The sequence below is a fragment of the Mobula birostris genome, unplaced genomic scaffold, assembly GCF_030028105.1.
Source record: "Mobula birostris isolate sMobBir1 unplaced genomic scaffold, sMobBir1.hap1 scaffold_296, whole genome shotgun sequence".
NCBI lineage: Eukaryota > Metazoa > Chordata > Chondrichthyes > Myliobatiformes > Myliobatidae > Mobula > Mobula birostris.
In genome coordinates this window covers 402,031-417,199 of record NW_027276019.1, presented here as the reverse complement: position 1 = coordinate 417,199, position 15,169 = coordinate 402,031, and the positions used below count along the sequence as shown (strand labels likewise).

Sequence of the window (15,169 nt, the reverse complement as noted above, 5' to 3'; positions counted from 1 at the left end):
AGGAGTGGAAATTCAGGGGGATGACACCAGAATAAAAAGGTTGCAGAAGGGGAAGGTGGCTGGTTGGCAGGTGATGGGTGAAGCCAATTGGGTAGGAAAGGTAAAGGGCTTAAGAGGAAGGATTCTGATAGGAGAGGAGAGTAGACCACAGGAGAAAGGGATGGAGGAAGGAACCCAGAGGCAGGTGAGAAGAGGTGAGAGGCCAGAGTGGGGAATAGAAGAAGAGGGGAGGGGGTAGGGATTTTTTTAAAACCAGGAGTATCTGATATTCATGCCATCAACTCAGAGGCTACCCAGACAGAATAAAAGGTATTGCTCCTCCATCCTGAGGGTGGCCTCATTGCGATACAAGAGGAGGCCATGGACTGACATGTCCAAATGGGAAAAGGAATCAGGATTAAAACGTTTGGCCATTGGGATGTTCTGCTTTAGGTGGATTGAGCGGAGGTACTTGATGAAGCGGTCGCCCAATTTACATTATGTCTCCCCAATGTAGAGGAGGCTGTATTGAGAGCATCGGATGCAATAGATGACCCCAGCAGATTCGTAGATGAAATGTTGCCTCACCTGGAAGGACTGCTTGGGCTCCTGATTGGAGGTGAGGGAGGAGTGAATGGGCAGGGGTAGCACTTTGGCTGCCTGCAGGGATAAGTGCTGCGAGGGAAATTAGTGAGGAAGGAAGGATGGACAAGGGAATAGCAGAGGGAGCATTCCCTGCAGTAAGGAGGGGGGGGGGTTGGGCAGAGGTGGGGAGAGGTAAGGGTCTGTTTATTGGTAAGATCTCTTTGGAGATGTGGAAGTTGCAGAGGATGATGTGTTGATAGGCAAGGACAAGAGGAACTCTATCACTGTTGAGGCAGAGGAAAGATGGGCTGTGCGTGTATGTTCGGGAAATGGAGGATGAAGTTTCTGATGTCCTGGAAGGGAAAGAATAGATTCAGGCGAGTCGAAGGAACTAAGAAAAGGAAATAGCATTTTTAATGGAGACAGAGTGGAAAGTGGTATAGACAAGATAACCATGGGAATTGGTAGATTTATATATATTAAAAAATGTTGGTTGACAGTTTGTCTTCAGAGATGGAAACAAAGAGATCGAGAAAGGGGAGGGAAATGTCAGAAATAGACCAAATGAATTTAAGGGCAGGGTTGAAGTCAGAGGCAAAGTTGGTGAAATTGATGAGCTCAGCAGGGGTGCATGAAGCAGCGCCAAAGCAGTTGTCAAAGTAGTGGAGAAAGAGTTGGGGATCATTACCAGGGAAGGCTTGGAACATGGAATGTCCTACGTAACCAGCAAAAAGGCAGGCATAGCTGGGGCCCGTGCAGGTGCCCATGTCTATCCCTCGTCTGGAGAGAGTGGGAAGAGCTGAAGGAGAAATTGTTGAGAGCGAGGACCTGATCTGCCAGATGGAGGAGAGTGGTGGTGGAGGGGAACCATTTGGTTTTTTCACTGAGAGAGCAGAAAGTTTTAAGGTCTTCTTGATCGAGTATAGAAGTGCATTGGGATTGGACATCCATGGTGAAAATGAGGTGGTCAGTTGAAGCAATCTGAGTTTCCTCACACTTTTTTTTTATATAACGTATTTTGGAAAAAAAACACACACACATTTCAGAAGGGCTTGCATGGGAAGGCAAAGGCAATTTTTCAGGTTGCTTCAGTACAACATTTACCATCTTCCCAGAGACTTATCAAAGTGTATATACAACATTTAATCCGGTTAGTTAATTTGAGTTTATAGCCAAAACCACACAACTTCACAAGTGTTAGTTTTGCCAAGTGTTGAAGAACATTTATGGAAATTGGTGTACAAAATACTAATTTACTCCTTTTACTGATTTATAAAATATCACTTCTTAAACTGATGCTGCAATCCTGCTTAAACATTGGTATCTGTAAATTTCATAAGTCAATGATGTTGGGTTATCAATAGTTGGTACAGGATTTAAGTAACAAGAGTCCAGTGAACACTTGCTGTGTGTTATGTAAAACAGGATATCAGACCTGGATATATTTCTGATGCCATCTTGCCAGGGCTCTATGATTGGAGCAAGATGCCTCTATCCTTGCATCCAAATCATCTTGCAATACAAGTTAACTTGTTTTTTTTTAACCTTCCTTGTTGGCTACACAGCATGTATACTAACTTCGTGATTCTTGTACATTCAGATTTCTCCAAGACAAGAATCTCTCACCATTTAAAGCACGTTTTCAGAAGCCTTATCAAAATAGGTGATGTTACAGTTTTCTACATTGTAGTTTCACTTATTCACTTGCACTACTCTTCATCAAAGCGCCCTGAATCATCCTCACACTACCACCCAGCTTTGTATCAGAAAACTTGAAACAAGTCAGCCTGCACAACCCTCCTATTACATACGCAAACAACAGGAATTCTGCAGATGCTGGAAATTCAAGCAACACACATCAAAGTTGCAGGTGAACGCAGCAGGCCAGGCAGCATCTCTAGGAAGAGGTGCAGTCGACGTTTCAGGCCGAGACCCTTCGTCAGGACTAACTGAAGGAAGAGTGAGTAAGGGATTTGAAAGTTGGAGGGGGAGGGGGAGATCCAAAATGATAGGAGAAGACAGGAGGGGGAGGGATGGAGCCAAGAGCTGGACAGGTGATAGGCAAAAGGGGATACGAGGGGATCATGGGACAGGAGGTCTGGGAAGAAAGACAAGGGGGGGGGGACCCAGAGGATGGGCAAGAGGTGTAGTCAGAGGGACAGAGGGAGAAAAGGGAGAGTGAGAGAAAGAATGTGTGTATAAAAATAAATAACAGATGGTGTACGAGGGGGAGGTGGAGCATTAGCGGAAGTTAGAGAAGTCGATGTTCATGCCATCAGGTTGGAAGTTACCCAGACGGAATATAAGGTGTTGTTCCTCCAACCTGAGTGTGGCTTCGTCTTTACAGTAGAGGAGGCCGTGGATAGACATGTCAGAATGGGAATGGGATGTGGAATTAAAATGTGTGGCCACTGGGAGATCCTGCTTTCTCTGGCGGACAGAGCATAGGTGTTCAGCAAAGCAGTCTCCCAGTCTGCGTCGGGTCTCGCCAATATATAGAAGGCCACATCGGGAGCACCAGACGCAGTGTATCACCCCAGCCAACTCACAGGTGAAATGTCGCCTCACCTGGAAGGACTGTTTGGGGCCCTGAATGGTGGTAAGGGAGGAAGTGTAAGGGCATGTGTAGCACTTGTTCCGCTTACAAGGATAAGTGCCAGGAGGGAGATCAGTGGGGAGGGATGGAGGGGACGAATGGACAAGGGAGTCGTGTAGGGAGCGATCCCTGCGGAAAGCAGAGAGAGGGGGGGAGAGAAAGATGTGCTTAGTGGTGGGATCCCGTTGGAGGTGGCGGAAGTTACGGAGAATAATATGTTGGACCCGGAGGCTGGTGGGGTGGTAGGTGAGGACCAGGGGAACCCTATTCCTAGTGGGGTGGCAGGAGGATGGAGTGACAGCAGATGTATGTGAAATGGGGGAGATGCGTTTGAGAGCAGAGTTGATAGTGGAGGAAGGGAAGCCCCTTTCTTTAAAAAAGGAGGACATCTCCCTCGTCCTGGAATGAAAAGCCTCATCTGCTTACTAGTTTTCAATCTGGTGCATTATCCACAATACTGAGTGCTTAGATTTTGACACCTGATGCCAGTTCTAATACATGCCATCAACTGGCTTGTCCTTTTCTATACCACAGGTTGCAACCTCAAAACATTCCAAAAGCTTTGTCAAATATGATTATCCTTTCAAAAGTCCGTAGAAATTCTGCCAATCATATTATTTAAGTGTTCTGTAACCACTTCCTTAGCAACAGATTCCAATATTGGCTGACCAGTCAAGCTCACTGGTCAATTCCCAATTTCCTCTCCTGACTTAAATATTGGGACTGCATTTGCCATCTTTCAATCAGAACAGATTCAGATGCAAAACTCTACTCTTCTCCAGGTTGAGAACTGCAGTGCCCAATAAATTCTGCTTTCACTTTGATCAGTTTGGAATCTATTGTGATATCATGAGCAAAATGAACTCAAAACTAAACTATGTTATGCACTATGGAAGTCAAGAAGGTCCAAAGATTAAGGCACACGGAATCCATGGAGACTTGGTTGGAAGAGCATTATCCTCATTGGAGGTGTGTGACTAATGGTGTTCTACAAGACCTTTGTTTGTGATATATACAAATATAAGAAAGATCTGAATGAAAATGGAGGAGGTCTATTATGTTTGCAGAAAACAAATATTGGCAGAATTGTGCATAGTGAAGATCGTCAAAGGATATAGCAGGATACATATGAGTTGAAAACATAGGCAGAGAAATGGAAGATGGTGCTTAATTTGGACAACCATGATGTGTTGCACTTCAGGAAGTCAAATGAAAGTTGGACCATTAGGAGGAATGTACAGCCAAATGGAATTAGCTTGGACTGACATCATAGTTGACACAGATATTGTGGGCTGAAAGGGCTTTCCTGTACCATACTGTTCTGTTCACTTGCGGTTGTAGAATTTTGCAACAGTCCATAAAAACGATGTGCTCTGGCTTAATAATCATTAAAAACCAAAATGAATTCAAGCTCTCGTATACTACTTTGAGTTGTAGAATCTGTTTATTCTTGGATTCCCTTTCTAACTCCATCTCAGCCAACACTTCAAAGGAAGCTTGAATTGCATTTTGATGATCCGATTGCCTCTGGTGCTGCTCTGGGGTTCGAAATGGATATGCTGGAGATCCAGGAGTACAGGGAGTCTGTGGGGAAGCAAAAAGCAGAAAGATAATTAAGGCTTTAAGAATAAAATTTATTCTGCTACTATCACAGTAGCTGCTGCATATAGCTATTGCTATTTCAAAGTCAAAGTTGAGCTCATTGCCATACAATTTAAATGAAAATGTACTTTTAGCAACATCACATAGCATCAGTTACACAAGATTCACAAGAAAAAATGAATTAAACTATACACAATTATACAAAAATAACACAATTAGAACAAAAGAAAACGAAGTCTATTCAGTGCAAAGTGAATATAGTGTTGCAATACTGCAATGGTGATAATTGTGGTATAGGCTGGTTCAAGAATCGAATGGTTCAAGATTCATTTTATTGTCCAAGTATGCGTGTACAATACATCTCTGATATTTGCCTTCTTTAAATAGCCATGAAATACACATGAAAAAGTAAAGGAAACAAAACTTGCAGAGCCCAGAATCCCCCACCCTTCCCCTGCAGAAACAACCAGCAACAATACAATCCCCAACACCTTCTCTATAGAAAAACAATATAATCTTCAACCCCCTTCTCCACAGAAAAACAGCAACAATTACAATCTGCAATCCCCTCCTCCGCAGAAAAAAACAGCAACACTACAATCCCATGACCCCCTCCTCCGCAGAAAACAGCAACAATTACCATCCCTGGCACCTCTCCTCAGAAAAAAAAACAAGCAGAAATAACAATCCCTGGCCCCTTCCCCCGCAGAAAAAACAGCAACCAAACCCCTCACTTGCAGAAAGACATCAATAGTAACACACACCCAACCCCTCTCCAGAAAAAAAAAGCAACCCTCACAAAAAAAGAACAGTGACAGTAGCATCAAAAACTTCTTACCCCCTCCCCACCCACAAAGAACTTACAGATCACCCACCAGCCAATTGGTCACAAGAAAGAAAATGCCGAAAAACTGCAGGAGACCAATATAAAGCACAGTCCAATTACATAAATCTCAAACCATCAAACAGTCCTGCTGTTACTCAGAACACACACCTTGTCTGAATGGCCCCGTTGGGAGCGATGGCTAACCTCCAGGCCCCGTTGGGAGCTATAGCTGACTGGGTTCAAATGCAGTCATCTTGGGGGCCTCCTTCTGCAGCGCTCGCTGACTGGGTCTGAACACCTTCACCTCAATGCTTCAATCTTCCTCGACGCTTCGAGGTGGAGTTGTTCATGACCCTGCTTTGGTGCTGTCTTTGGTTTCTCTCCACAGGTCAGCTCTCAAGACATAGCATAGTGCCGGATCCTTTGATCGAGATCCAAACCGTACATCGCAGGCAGCAACAATACAAAAAGAACAAGCTGAAGGTGTAGAAAGGGTGAAATAATTGAAAAGAATTGCTATCTGGAAGAGTGGCTGAAGGGAAGTAGCTGGTCTTGAACCTAGTCGACTTGGCAGAGTTCTGTATCTCCTGTCCAATGGTAGCAGTGAGAAGATGGCATGGCTTAGATGGTGGAGGTGTTTGATGAGAGATGTTGCCAACTTGAGTCAGTCCCTTAGTAAGTATTACTGATAGTGGGAAAGAATATGCCTGTGATGTATCGGACCGTCCACTCCTCCTCCACGCAGCTTCTGCACATTTGAATTGCCGTACAAAATCATGATGCAACCAGTCAGGATACATGCAACAGTTCATTTGTAGGAGTTTGTTGCTGTATCTGGTCGTGTGCCAAACCTCCTTTTATTTTATTTATATATATATATGAATCTCCTTTAGGGATTTAAAGGATTCTGCCCATTCCAAATAGTGAAATTTTGCAAACTGATACAAACAAGCAAAATGACAACAGCAGAGGGTAGAGATATGATTGCACTCCCCCACCTCCCCAACACAATCCATCAAATTAATTTGGATACTTTGAGAGTTCCTGCACTAAAAGTAATTATTTCTGCTTGTCCAACACCTTCCCTTGCATTTATTCCATGTCTAACCCCAATTCAGCACCAATATTTGTTCCTGTTGGGTGGGAATGCTTAGAGAGAAATGGCTCACATTGCTCATCAACTATTGACTATAGCTAGAACATGTAAATTTGCATCCTATGGCACATCTGTGAACCACTCGGCTTCTATGACAATTGGTAGTGCATGGTCACCATTCCTGGCACTATCTTCATCATTCCAGAAAATTCCAACTGTGACGCAATCACAATATCCAGACCCTTGGATCCTCTACCAGTTACAAACTTTGAGCATACCATTTATTCATCTGGAGATTGATGCATGCTGGAGGAAAGATGTGACTCCACATGAAATAAGGAAGTATGACGAAAGTGTAGATCAGAACTGTAGGAACCCACCTAAAACACAAGAAAAGGTTCTGCTGTAAAGCAAAGCTATGCCAAAGGCCTAATAGAACTCTTCTCCTTGCAAGTTTCTAACCACAGAAAAGAGGGATGGAGGGGACAGAAAAGGGAGGATAAGGTTTGCTTTTCAGTTATCTCACCCAGGTGTCACACTAAATTTCACTCAAGGACTTGATCAACTGAACATTTTTTTTATGTGCTCATTTTATTGCTTGATTCTCAACATCTTTCACCTGCAGTTATAAATTCCACAATCCGATTGATAGGAACAATTACTTAAAATAATAGCAAATCTGTACTTTCTTTACAGAATTGCAAATACAAAAGCAATAAACTTATTTTCAATTGATTTCTAGCAACAATTTTATACTTGGAATTTCATTCCTGTTAAGCTACAACAAAATATAGAAGGGTACAGAAAAGTAACAGGCCTTTCAGCCTGCCATGATGCCAATTTAAACAAGCTCTATCTGCCTACACATGATTCATATCCCTCCATTCACTGCATGTTCCAGGCCCCTATAAAGAGTGCCTTACACATCTCCTTTAAACCTTCCCTCCATCACCTTAAATACTGTTTTTGGTTTTAGTTACCTGCTATAGGAAAAATTGCAATAAACCGGAACGAGTAGAGAAGAAATTGATGAGGATGTTGCAGGGACTTGAGAAACTGAAAGAAAAGTTGAAACCATTCCCAAATCAAAATATAGAACACCCTCTCTTCCAATTGATTGATTTATTCATAGAGAGAACCAGACAGGGTAACTTCACTTACTTCTACACTGAACTATCCACAACATATGGATTCGCTTTCAAAGCCCCATAACTCATCTTCTCAATATTTACTACAGTATTTATTTATTATGTTTATTTTCTTTTTTGTATGTGCACGATTTTTGTTGCTTGCCATGTGGGCTGTTTGTCCATCATTGCTGTGGGTAGATTTTCATTGATTCATTGTTGCTAGTCATCTATATCAACAATCTGGATGATAATGTGGTACAATGGATCAGCAAATCTGAGGCTGACGCTGAGATTGGGGGTTTAGTGAACAGCAAGGAAGACCATCAAAGCTTGCAGTGGGATTTGGACCAGTTGGCAAAATGGGCTGAGTATTGGGAAAAATTGAAATGGTTAGAGCTTTATCCCCTAGAGCACAGAAGATTGAGAGGAAATTTGATAGAGATATACATGTAACTCTCGCTTCGTCTAGTGGCTTAATATAGGGGATGATAACCCTCGGCCCGGCCAAACTTAAGAAATCTCGTTTGGGTGGATGCTGTGCGGTGTCCCCTGTTACAAATCAGTACCCTGAAATAACAAACAGTACACAATATGCGATTAAATGATTAAGCTTTATAACTCTTACTTTGACTATATGGTTAGTAGAGAAATGAAACAAAAGAAAAAAAAAGGGCCCAATCTTATTAACTGTCCATGCACAAAGTTGGAGCTCACTCATAGGCCGATCGTTCACCATTGACCTCCTCCGATCGTTGCTGCCCTTCGGACCCTCGATCCGAGCCCACCCTGTCCGGCGGTCTACCAAATCTCTCCATTCGCGTCTTCTCTCCTCATCTCTCTCTCTCTCTCGCCCCCTCTGGCAAAAGTCCGTGAAATAACTGCTTCCAGATTCACAAGACAGGGCAACAAATTCCTGATTGGCTAACATGCATAACCACAGTCCTGTTATCTCCAGCCATAACCCAAACATTGCTGCTACAGAGAAACTGTTACTTCAGCAGTGAACATTACAGAGAAGCCATGACAGTGCGTTACATACAGATTTATGAGGGGTATAGAAAAGGCAAATACAAGATGACTTTTGCCTATGAGATTAAGTGAAACTAGAATAAAGGTCATGGGTTAAGGGTAAAAGGTGAAATGTTGAAGGGGAACATTAGAGGGAGCTTCTTCACTCAGAGGGTGTGGAAGGAGCTACCAGCTGATGTGGTAGATACGGGCTTGATTTCAACATGAGAAGTTTGGATAGGTGCATGCATGGGAGAGGTGCGGAAGGCTATGGTCCAGGTGCAGGTTGATGGGACCAGTTCAGCATGGGTTAGACTGGTCAAAAGGCCCATTACTGTGCTGTAGTAGTCTATGACTTCATAAATCACTTCAAGCAACTGTAAATCTATGGTTACTTTAAAACAAACCAAAACTACTGAGATTAAGCCAGGAGACTGACACTGTATGACTTGCTTCCAAATGAATGAACTTCAAAGACAAAAAAGTATGTTCAATCCTTTATTATAAAACAAGGAAAACCGAATTGTCTTATGGCAATAAAAATCTAATGAAACTAAATTTGTGATTAAAGCGATCATAGCATTCAATTCAATGCCACCAAGTTCTAATTAGTGATATCAGAAATAAAGTTCTAAGTATTTCAACATTCTAATAGCATTCTAACAACATCCAAATTAGCAGTCCCAATTAGCGTAGTAAGCAGTCAACAAAAAAATAATCATTCTCCATGGCTCAACTCCTCTTCACTAGGCTAAACTAAACAACTCATTTACTACTACCACACCCCAACCCATATAACAGATTACTATAATAAATGCACCACAAAAATACCATACAGACAGATACATGGCTTCAGTGGACAAAAAACACATGGCTTCTGTATCCCAGTCCCTTAATTATTACACTATAATAACTAAATACTGAAATAGGAGACATGAAATCTTCAAAGACAAACACATCTTAACATTAATACGAATATCCTCCTCCTTTCTTCTTCTAGTCAACTCATGTAACAGTCATCTAGGCCAGAGGTTACCAGCACTTAGCCCAGTACAGAGTGACTTTTGCTACCACTCTCTGTCAAGTCAAAGTCATGAAACTTCTAAAGCTATAGCTCCTCAAACTTCTGCCTCCTGTAAAAGACAGATCTTGGTTACAGGCCTGTCCAGATAGCTAGTGTTGGTTTTGATGTGCACCTGCTGCACAAATCCTCGGTTTGGAAAGACTGAAATGACCCTTCCCATGAACCATGAGTTCAAGATGCTGTGTTATCAGCTATAAGCACAATGGCTCCTGAGCCATATTCGTCCTTTATACCTGACCGCTCTGGCATTCCTGTAACTGGTAAATACTTCTTGACACCATTTCCAACACAAGTTTGACATGTATAGGACCTGCTTCCATTTACAATGAGCATAAATGTCTTCCTTTTGGAACTCTCCTGGTGATAACACATGGCTGGGTGCTGGTTCCAAATCATTGGGATAAGAGGATGCTTTAGTAATTGGACGACCATCGATAAGAGCCTCTGCTACACAAAGAACTATGTTGAAACACTCTTCATTAAGAACCTGATCTTCATGGTGGAATTGAAGACCTTTTGCACAGACCTAATCAATCACTTCCATGTTTCTCCATGATGTGAACCAATGTAGGAAAGGTTTAAAATCTACTTAATTCCTTGTCCAAGAAGGGCATTACTTATTCATGAACGATTCCACATCTCAATGGCTTCTTGAAACTCACGCTCAACTCCAAAGTTTATCGCATTATCAGAGCACAGTTTACAAACTGTGTCTTGCTATAGAGTGAAGTACATTAACAAAGGAATCTGTACGTAAAGAAGTCAATAGGACCCCATACTTCTTCACTCTACTCCTCTTGCTCTTCACCTCAAAATGTCCAAAGTAGTCCACTCCTACACATGTAAACGGAGGCTCACCCAAAGAGACCCCATCCAGAGGTAGGTCTTTGTAGCAAGCTCCAAGCGCAGGGTTGCTGGCACCAATTCCATGCTTCAATACACTCATGTTACTTTCTCTAGTAGAGCGATTCACAATTAACTTTGTTCGCACCACAGTACCAACAATATTCGATTGAATAATTGTACACAAACAAACTATCTGCACATCTACCAGACCAAACCAGACTGGAAAAACAGCCTTCAATTCAAATGTCGGTAATCATAATATTTAGCACATCAATAAAACAAAACAACAAATTCTTGGGCAAATACAACTTGATTGAGCAAAGGTAGGTCCCTAATGGATAGGCAGCACTGACCATTCAAAATTATGTTCAAACCACAAATACACAGCACGATTCAACAAAATGTCACAGATAATCTTACGGCAAACTGCTTGAGTTTCTGACGTGTTGTTCTAATTTCACTAACAGGCCTGAGGCAATCTTTTGCCGTAGACTGGTGTTCATTTGGTATAACTGTTCTTTTGTTAACCAAATGTAGTGTTTACTTTAAAACAAAGCAAAACAGCTGAGACAGGAAGCCAGGGTACTCAACAAATGAATTTGCGAAGTCGAAAAAGGTACGTACAATCCTTTATTACGAAACCAAAGACGAATGATCTTATAGCGATAAAAATCTAACAAAACTAAATCAGCAATATAGCAATCTTAGCATTCAAAATAACGATATCAGAATTAGCATTCTGTATGTATTTAAGCATTATAGTGGAGTTCCAACCATGTCCCAATTAGCATAGTAAGCGTTCGAAGTAAATTAAAGGTCAGCGAAAACAATCTGTGGCTCAGCGGCTCTCCACTAGACCAAAACAAAGCGAGAATACTCATTTGCTCCAACCACACCCCAAATCTCAGGACAGATTACCATAATAAACACACCACAAAATATAATAGACAGAAAATAGATATATGGATCCAACAGACAGAAAATAGATACATAGTTCCAACAATAAAGACCAGGGCTAGCAAGGACTTAAGAAACGCAAACACGAGGAAATCTGCAGATGCTGGAAATTCAAGCAACACACACAAAAAATGGTGGTGAACACAGCAGGCCAAGCAGCATCTAAAGGAAGAGGTACAGTCGATGTTTCTGGCCAAGACCCTTCGTCAGGACTTAAGAGATATTGTTTTGCTTCATTATAACAACCAGAATAGCAGCTTTTGATTTAATTACCTGACTGTTAAGTTCTTTAACGGTTCTTTTACTTTTCTCCGCTTCTTCTTGCATCTGCTGCAATTTTGCTGCCAGTTCCTGAGAGTATTCCGTTTGTTGCTCAAGCTGCTGGGAGGTATTAGTGAGATCTTCATACAGCATTTCCATCTGACAATGTAAAAACAAGGTCTGAGAACACTACAGTAGCACTGGTTTATATATCAGACTACTGTCCAGTGCATATTTATTTATTTTTCTATGAGATGAACATCACTGGCAAATAACTTGGACAGGTGGTGGAGGCAGACGCTATCCAAGCAGCATTTAGATAAGCACCTGAGCCACCGATGAATAGAAGGCGACAGACCTAATGTGGATAAATGGGATCAGTATAGTAGGTACAATGGGCAGTACAGAGAGCACTGTTGATGACACCTTCCAGCACTTTGCTCCTACATATCTATAGATCACCCAAACAACCTCAGACCAGTCCCACATTTCATTCCAATCTCTTACAGCTAAATATTCTAATTAACAAACATATCTGTACTCATGTTGTATCCTCTTTGTGAGCTATCCAAAAGTAGAACTGATTTGACTGGGATCGGTTATTATTTACAAATGGATCAAAGTACAATTAAAAACTTACCTTCCACACCTTCCATACTTATCAATTCATTACATTCAGGTATTAACAGAACAGAACAGCACAGCATAGCACAGGCCCTTCAGCCCAGTGTTATGCCAAACCAGCTAAAAAAGTAAATCAAAAACCCCCAAAACTAATCTCTCCTACCCCATATCCCTCCATTTTCCTTATATTCACGTGCCCATCTGAACTTCTCTTAAAAACCTCTACTGTATTAGCCTCCACCATTATACCAGGCAGCACCTTCCAAACATCCACCATTGAGTGAAAAAAACTCACATTCCCTTTGAACCTACCTCCTCTCACCTTCAATGCATGTCCTCTAAGTATTAGACATTTCTGTCCTGGGGGAAAAGAAAGATACTCCCTTCGGGCCTCCGGGTCCAACATATAATTCTCCGTAACTTCCGCCACCTCAACGGAATCCCACCACTAAGCACATCTTTCCCTCCCCCTCTCTCTGCTGTCCTCATGGATCGCTCCCTACGCGACTCCCTTGTCCATTCGTCCCTCTCATCCCTCCCCACCGATCTCCCTCCCAGCACATATCCTTGTAAGCAGAACAAGTGCTACACATGCCCTTACACTTCCTCCCTTACCACCATTCAGGGCCCCAGACAGTCCTTCCAGGTGAGGCGACACTTCACCTGTGATTCGGCTGGGGTGATATACTGCATCCGGTGCTCCCGATGTGGCCTTCTGTATATTGGCGAGACCCGACGCAGACTGGGAGACCGCTTTGCTGAACACCTATGCTCTGTCTGCCAGAGAAAGCAGGATCTCCCAGTGGCCACACATTTTAATTCCACGTCCTATTCCCATTCTGATATGTCTATCCATGGCCTCCTCTACTGTAAAGATGAAGCCACACTCAGGTTGGAGGAACAGTACCTTATATTCCTTCTGGGTAGCCTCCTTCCAAGCTGATGGCATGAACATTGACTTCTCAAACTTCCGCTAATGCCCCGCCTCCCCTTCGTACCCCTTCCGTTATTTATTTATATACACACATTCTTTTTCTCTCTCTCCTTTTTCTCCCTCTGTCCCCTTGCCCATCCTCTGGGTTCCCCCCCTCCCCCTTTCCTTTCTCCCTGGGCCTCCTGTCCCATGATCCTCTCATATCCCTTTTGCCAATTAACTGTCCAGCTCTTGGCTCCATCCCTCCCCCTCCTGTCTTCTCCTATCATTTTGGATCTCCCTCTCCCCCTCCCACTTTCAAATCTCTTACTAGCTCTTCTTTCAGTCAGTCCTGACAAAGGGTCTCGGACCGAAATGTCGACTGTACCTCTTCCTAGAGAAGCTGCCTGGCCTGCTGCGTTCACCAGCAACTTTTATGTGTGTTGCTAAAGATACTCCCTTAATGCCTCTCAATCTTATAAACCTTTATCTGATCACCCCCCAGCCTCCACTGCTCCAGAGAAAACAACCCAAGATTGTCCAGCCTCTCATGATAGCACATGCCCTCTAAACCGGGCAGCATCCTGGTAAACCTCTTCTGCACCCTCTCCAAAGCCTCGACATCCATCCTATGGGTGACTAGAACTGTACGTAATATTCCAGATGTGGCCTAACCAAAGTCTTGTAAAGTTATAACAAAACCTCAATGCCTTGACTACTAAAAGCAAACATTCCATAAGCCTCCTTAACCATTCTAACGACCTGTGTATCCACTTTCGAGAAGCTTTGAACTTGGACCCCAAGATCTCTCTGCTCAGTAACATTCTTCAGAGTCATCTCCTTGCAAAACCTCACATTTATCTGGGTTGAACACCATTTGTCATTTCTCAGCTCTTATCTGCAACTGATCTATATTGTGTTGCATTCTTTAGTGGAATTGTGCACAGTAGAAGACTGGCAATCTTGGTATCACCTGCAAACTTACTAACCTACCCATCCACACTTCCATCCAGATCATTTATATACATCAAACGGCAGAGGACCCAGCACAGATCCCTGTGGAACCAGCTCAAATGAGTCCCTTTGACCACTACCATCTTCTCTGTGCAAGCCAGTTCTGAATCCAAACAGCCAATTCGCAGCAGACCCCATGCATCCCAATCTTCTGGATCAGCCTCTCATGAAGGACTTCATCAAACACTGACTAAAATCCACCTCACTAAGATAATAACCACTGCTCTACCTTCATTAATCTCTCATCACCTTGTCAAGAAACTCCATTAAGTTAGTAAAATACAACTTGCCCCACACAAAGCCATGCTGGCTCTCCCCAATTAGGCAATGGGTTTTCAAATGCTCATGTATCCTATCCTCAAAACTTAGCTACTTACCAGTCCTCCGGGACCTCGCTTATAGCTAGAGAGAACACGGATACTGGTCAAGGCCCCAACAATCTTGCATCTTGTCTCCTTCAATAACCTGGGGTAAATCCCATCAGGCCCTGGGGACTTGTCCACCGTCATACTCATTAGGAGACCCAACGTTTTCTCTTCCTTGACCCCAGGATACCCCAACATATTTATGCATTCAGCACTGATCTCCTAGTCCTTTTCCCTGATAAATACTGAAGTGAAGTACTCATTAAAGACCTCACTCTGCATC

At 42.8% G+C, this 15,169-nt stretch overlaps 1 protein-coding gene across 1 annotated transcript in view; it reads right to left on the bottom strand.

The window, feature by feature from the left end:
* Positions 1–15,169, bottom strand: part of kif15 (kinesin family member 15) — a 186,375-nt gene that overhangs the window by 31,598 nt on the left and 139,608 nt on the right. Inside the window, exons 27-28 of the mRNA XM_072250391.1 lie at positions 11,983–12,129; positions 4,586–4,744 (exon numbers count right to left, since the gene is read on the bottom strand). Of these exons, the coding sequence (XP_072106492.1) occupies positions 4,586–4,744; positions 11,983–12,129 (306 nt within the window). The remainder of the gene's footprint in view (positions 1–4,585; positions 4,745–11,982; positions 12,130–15,169) is intronic.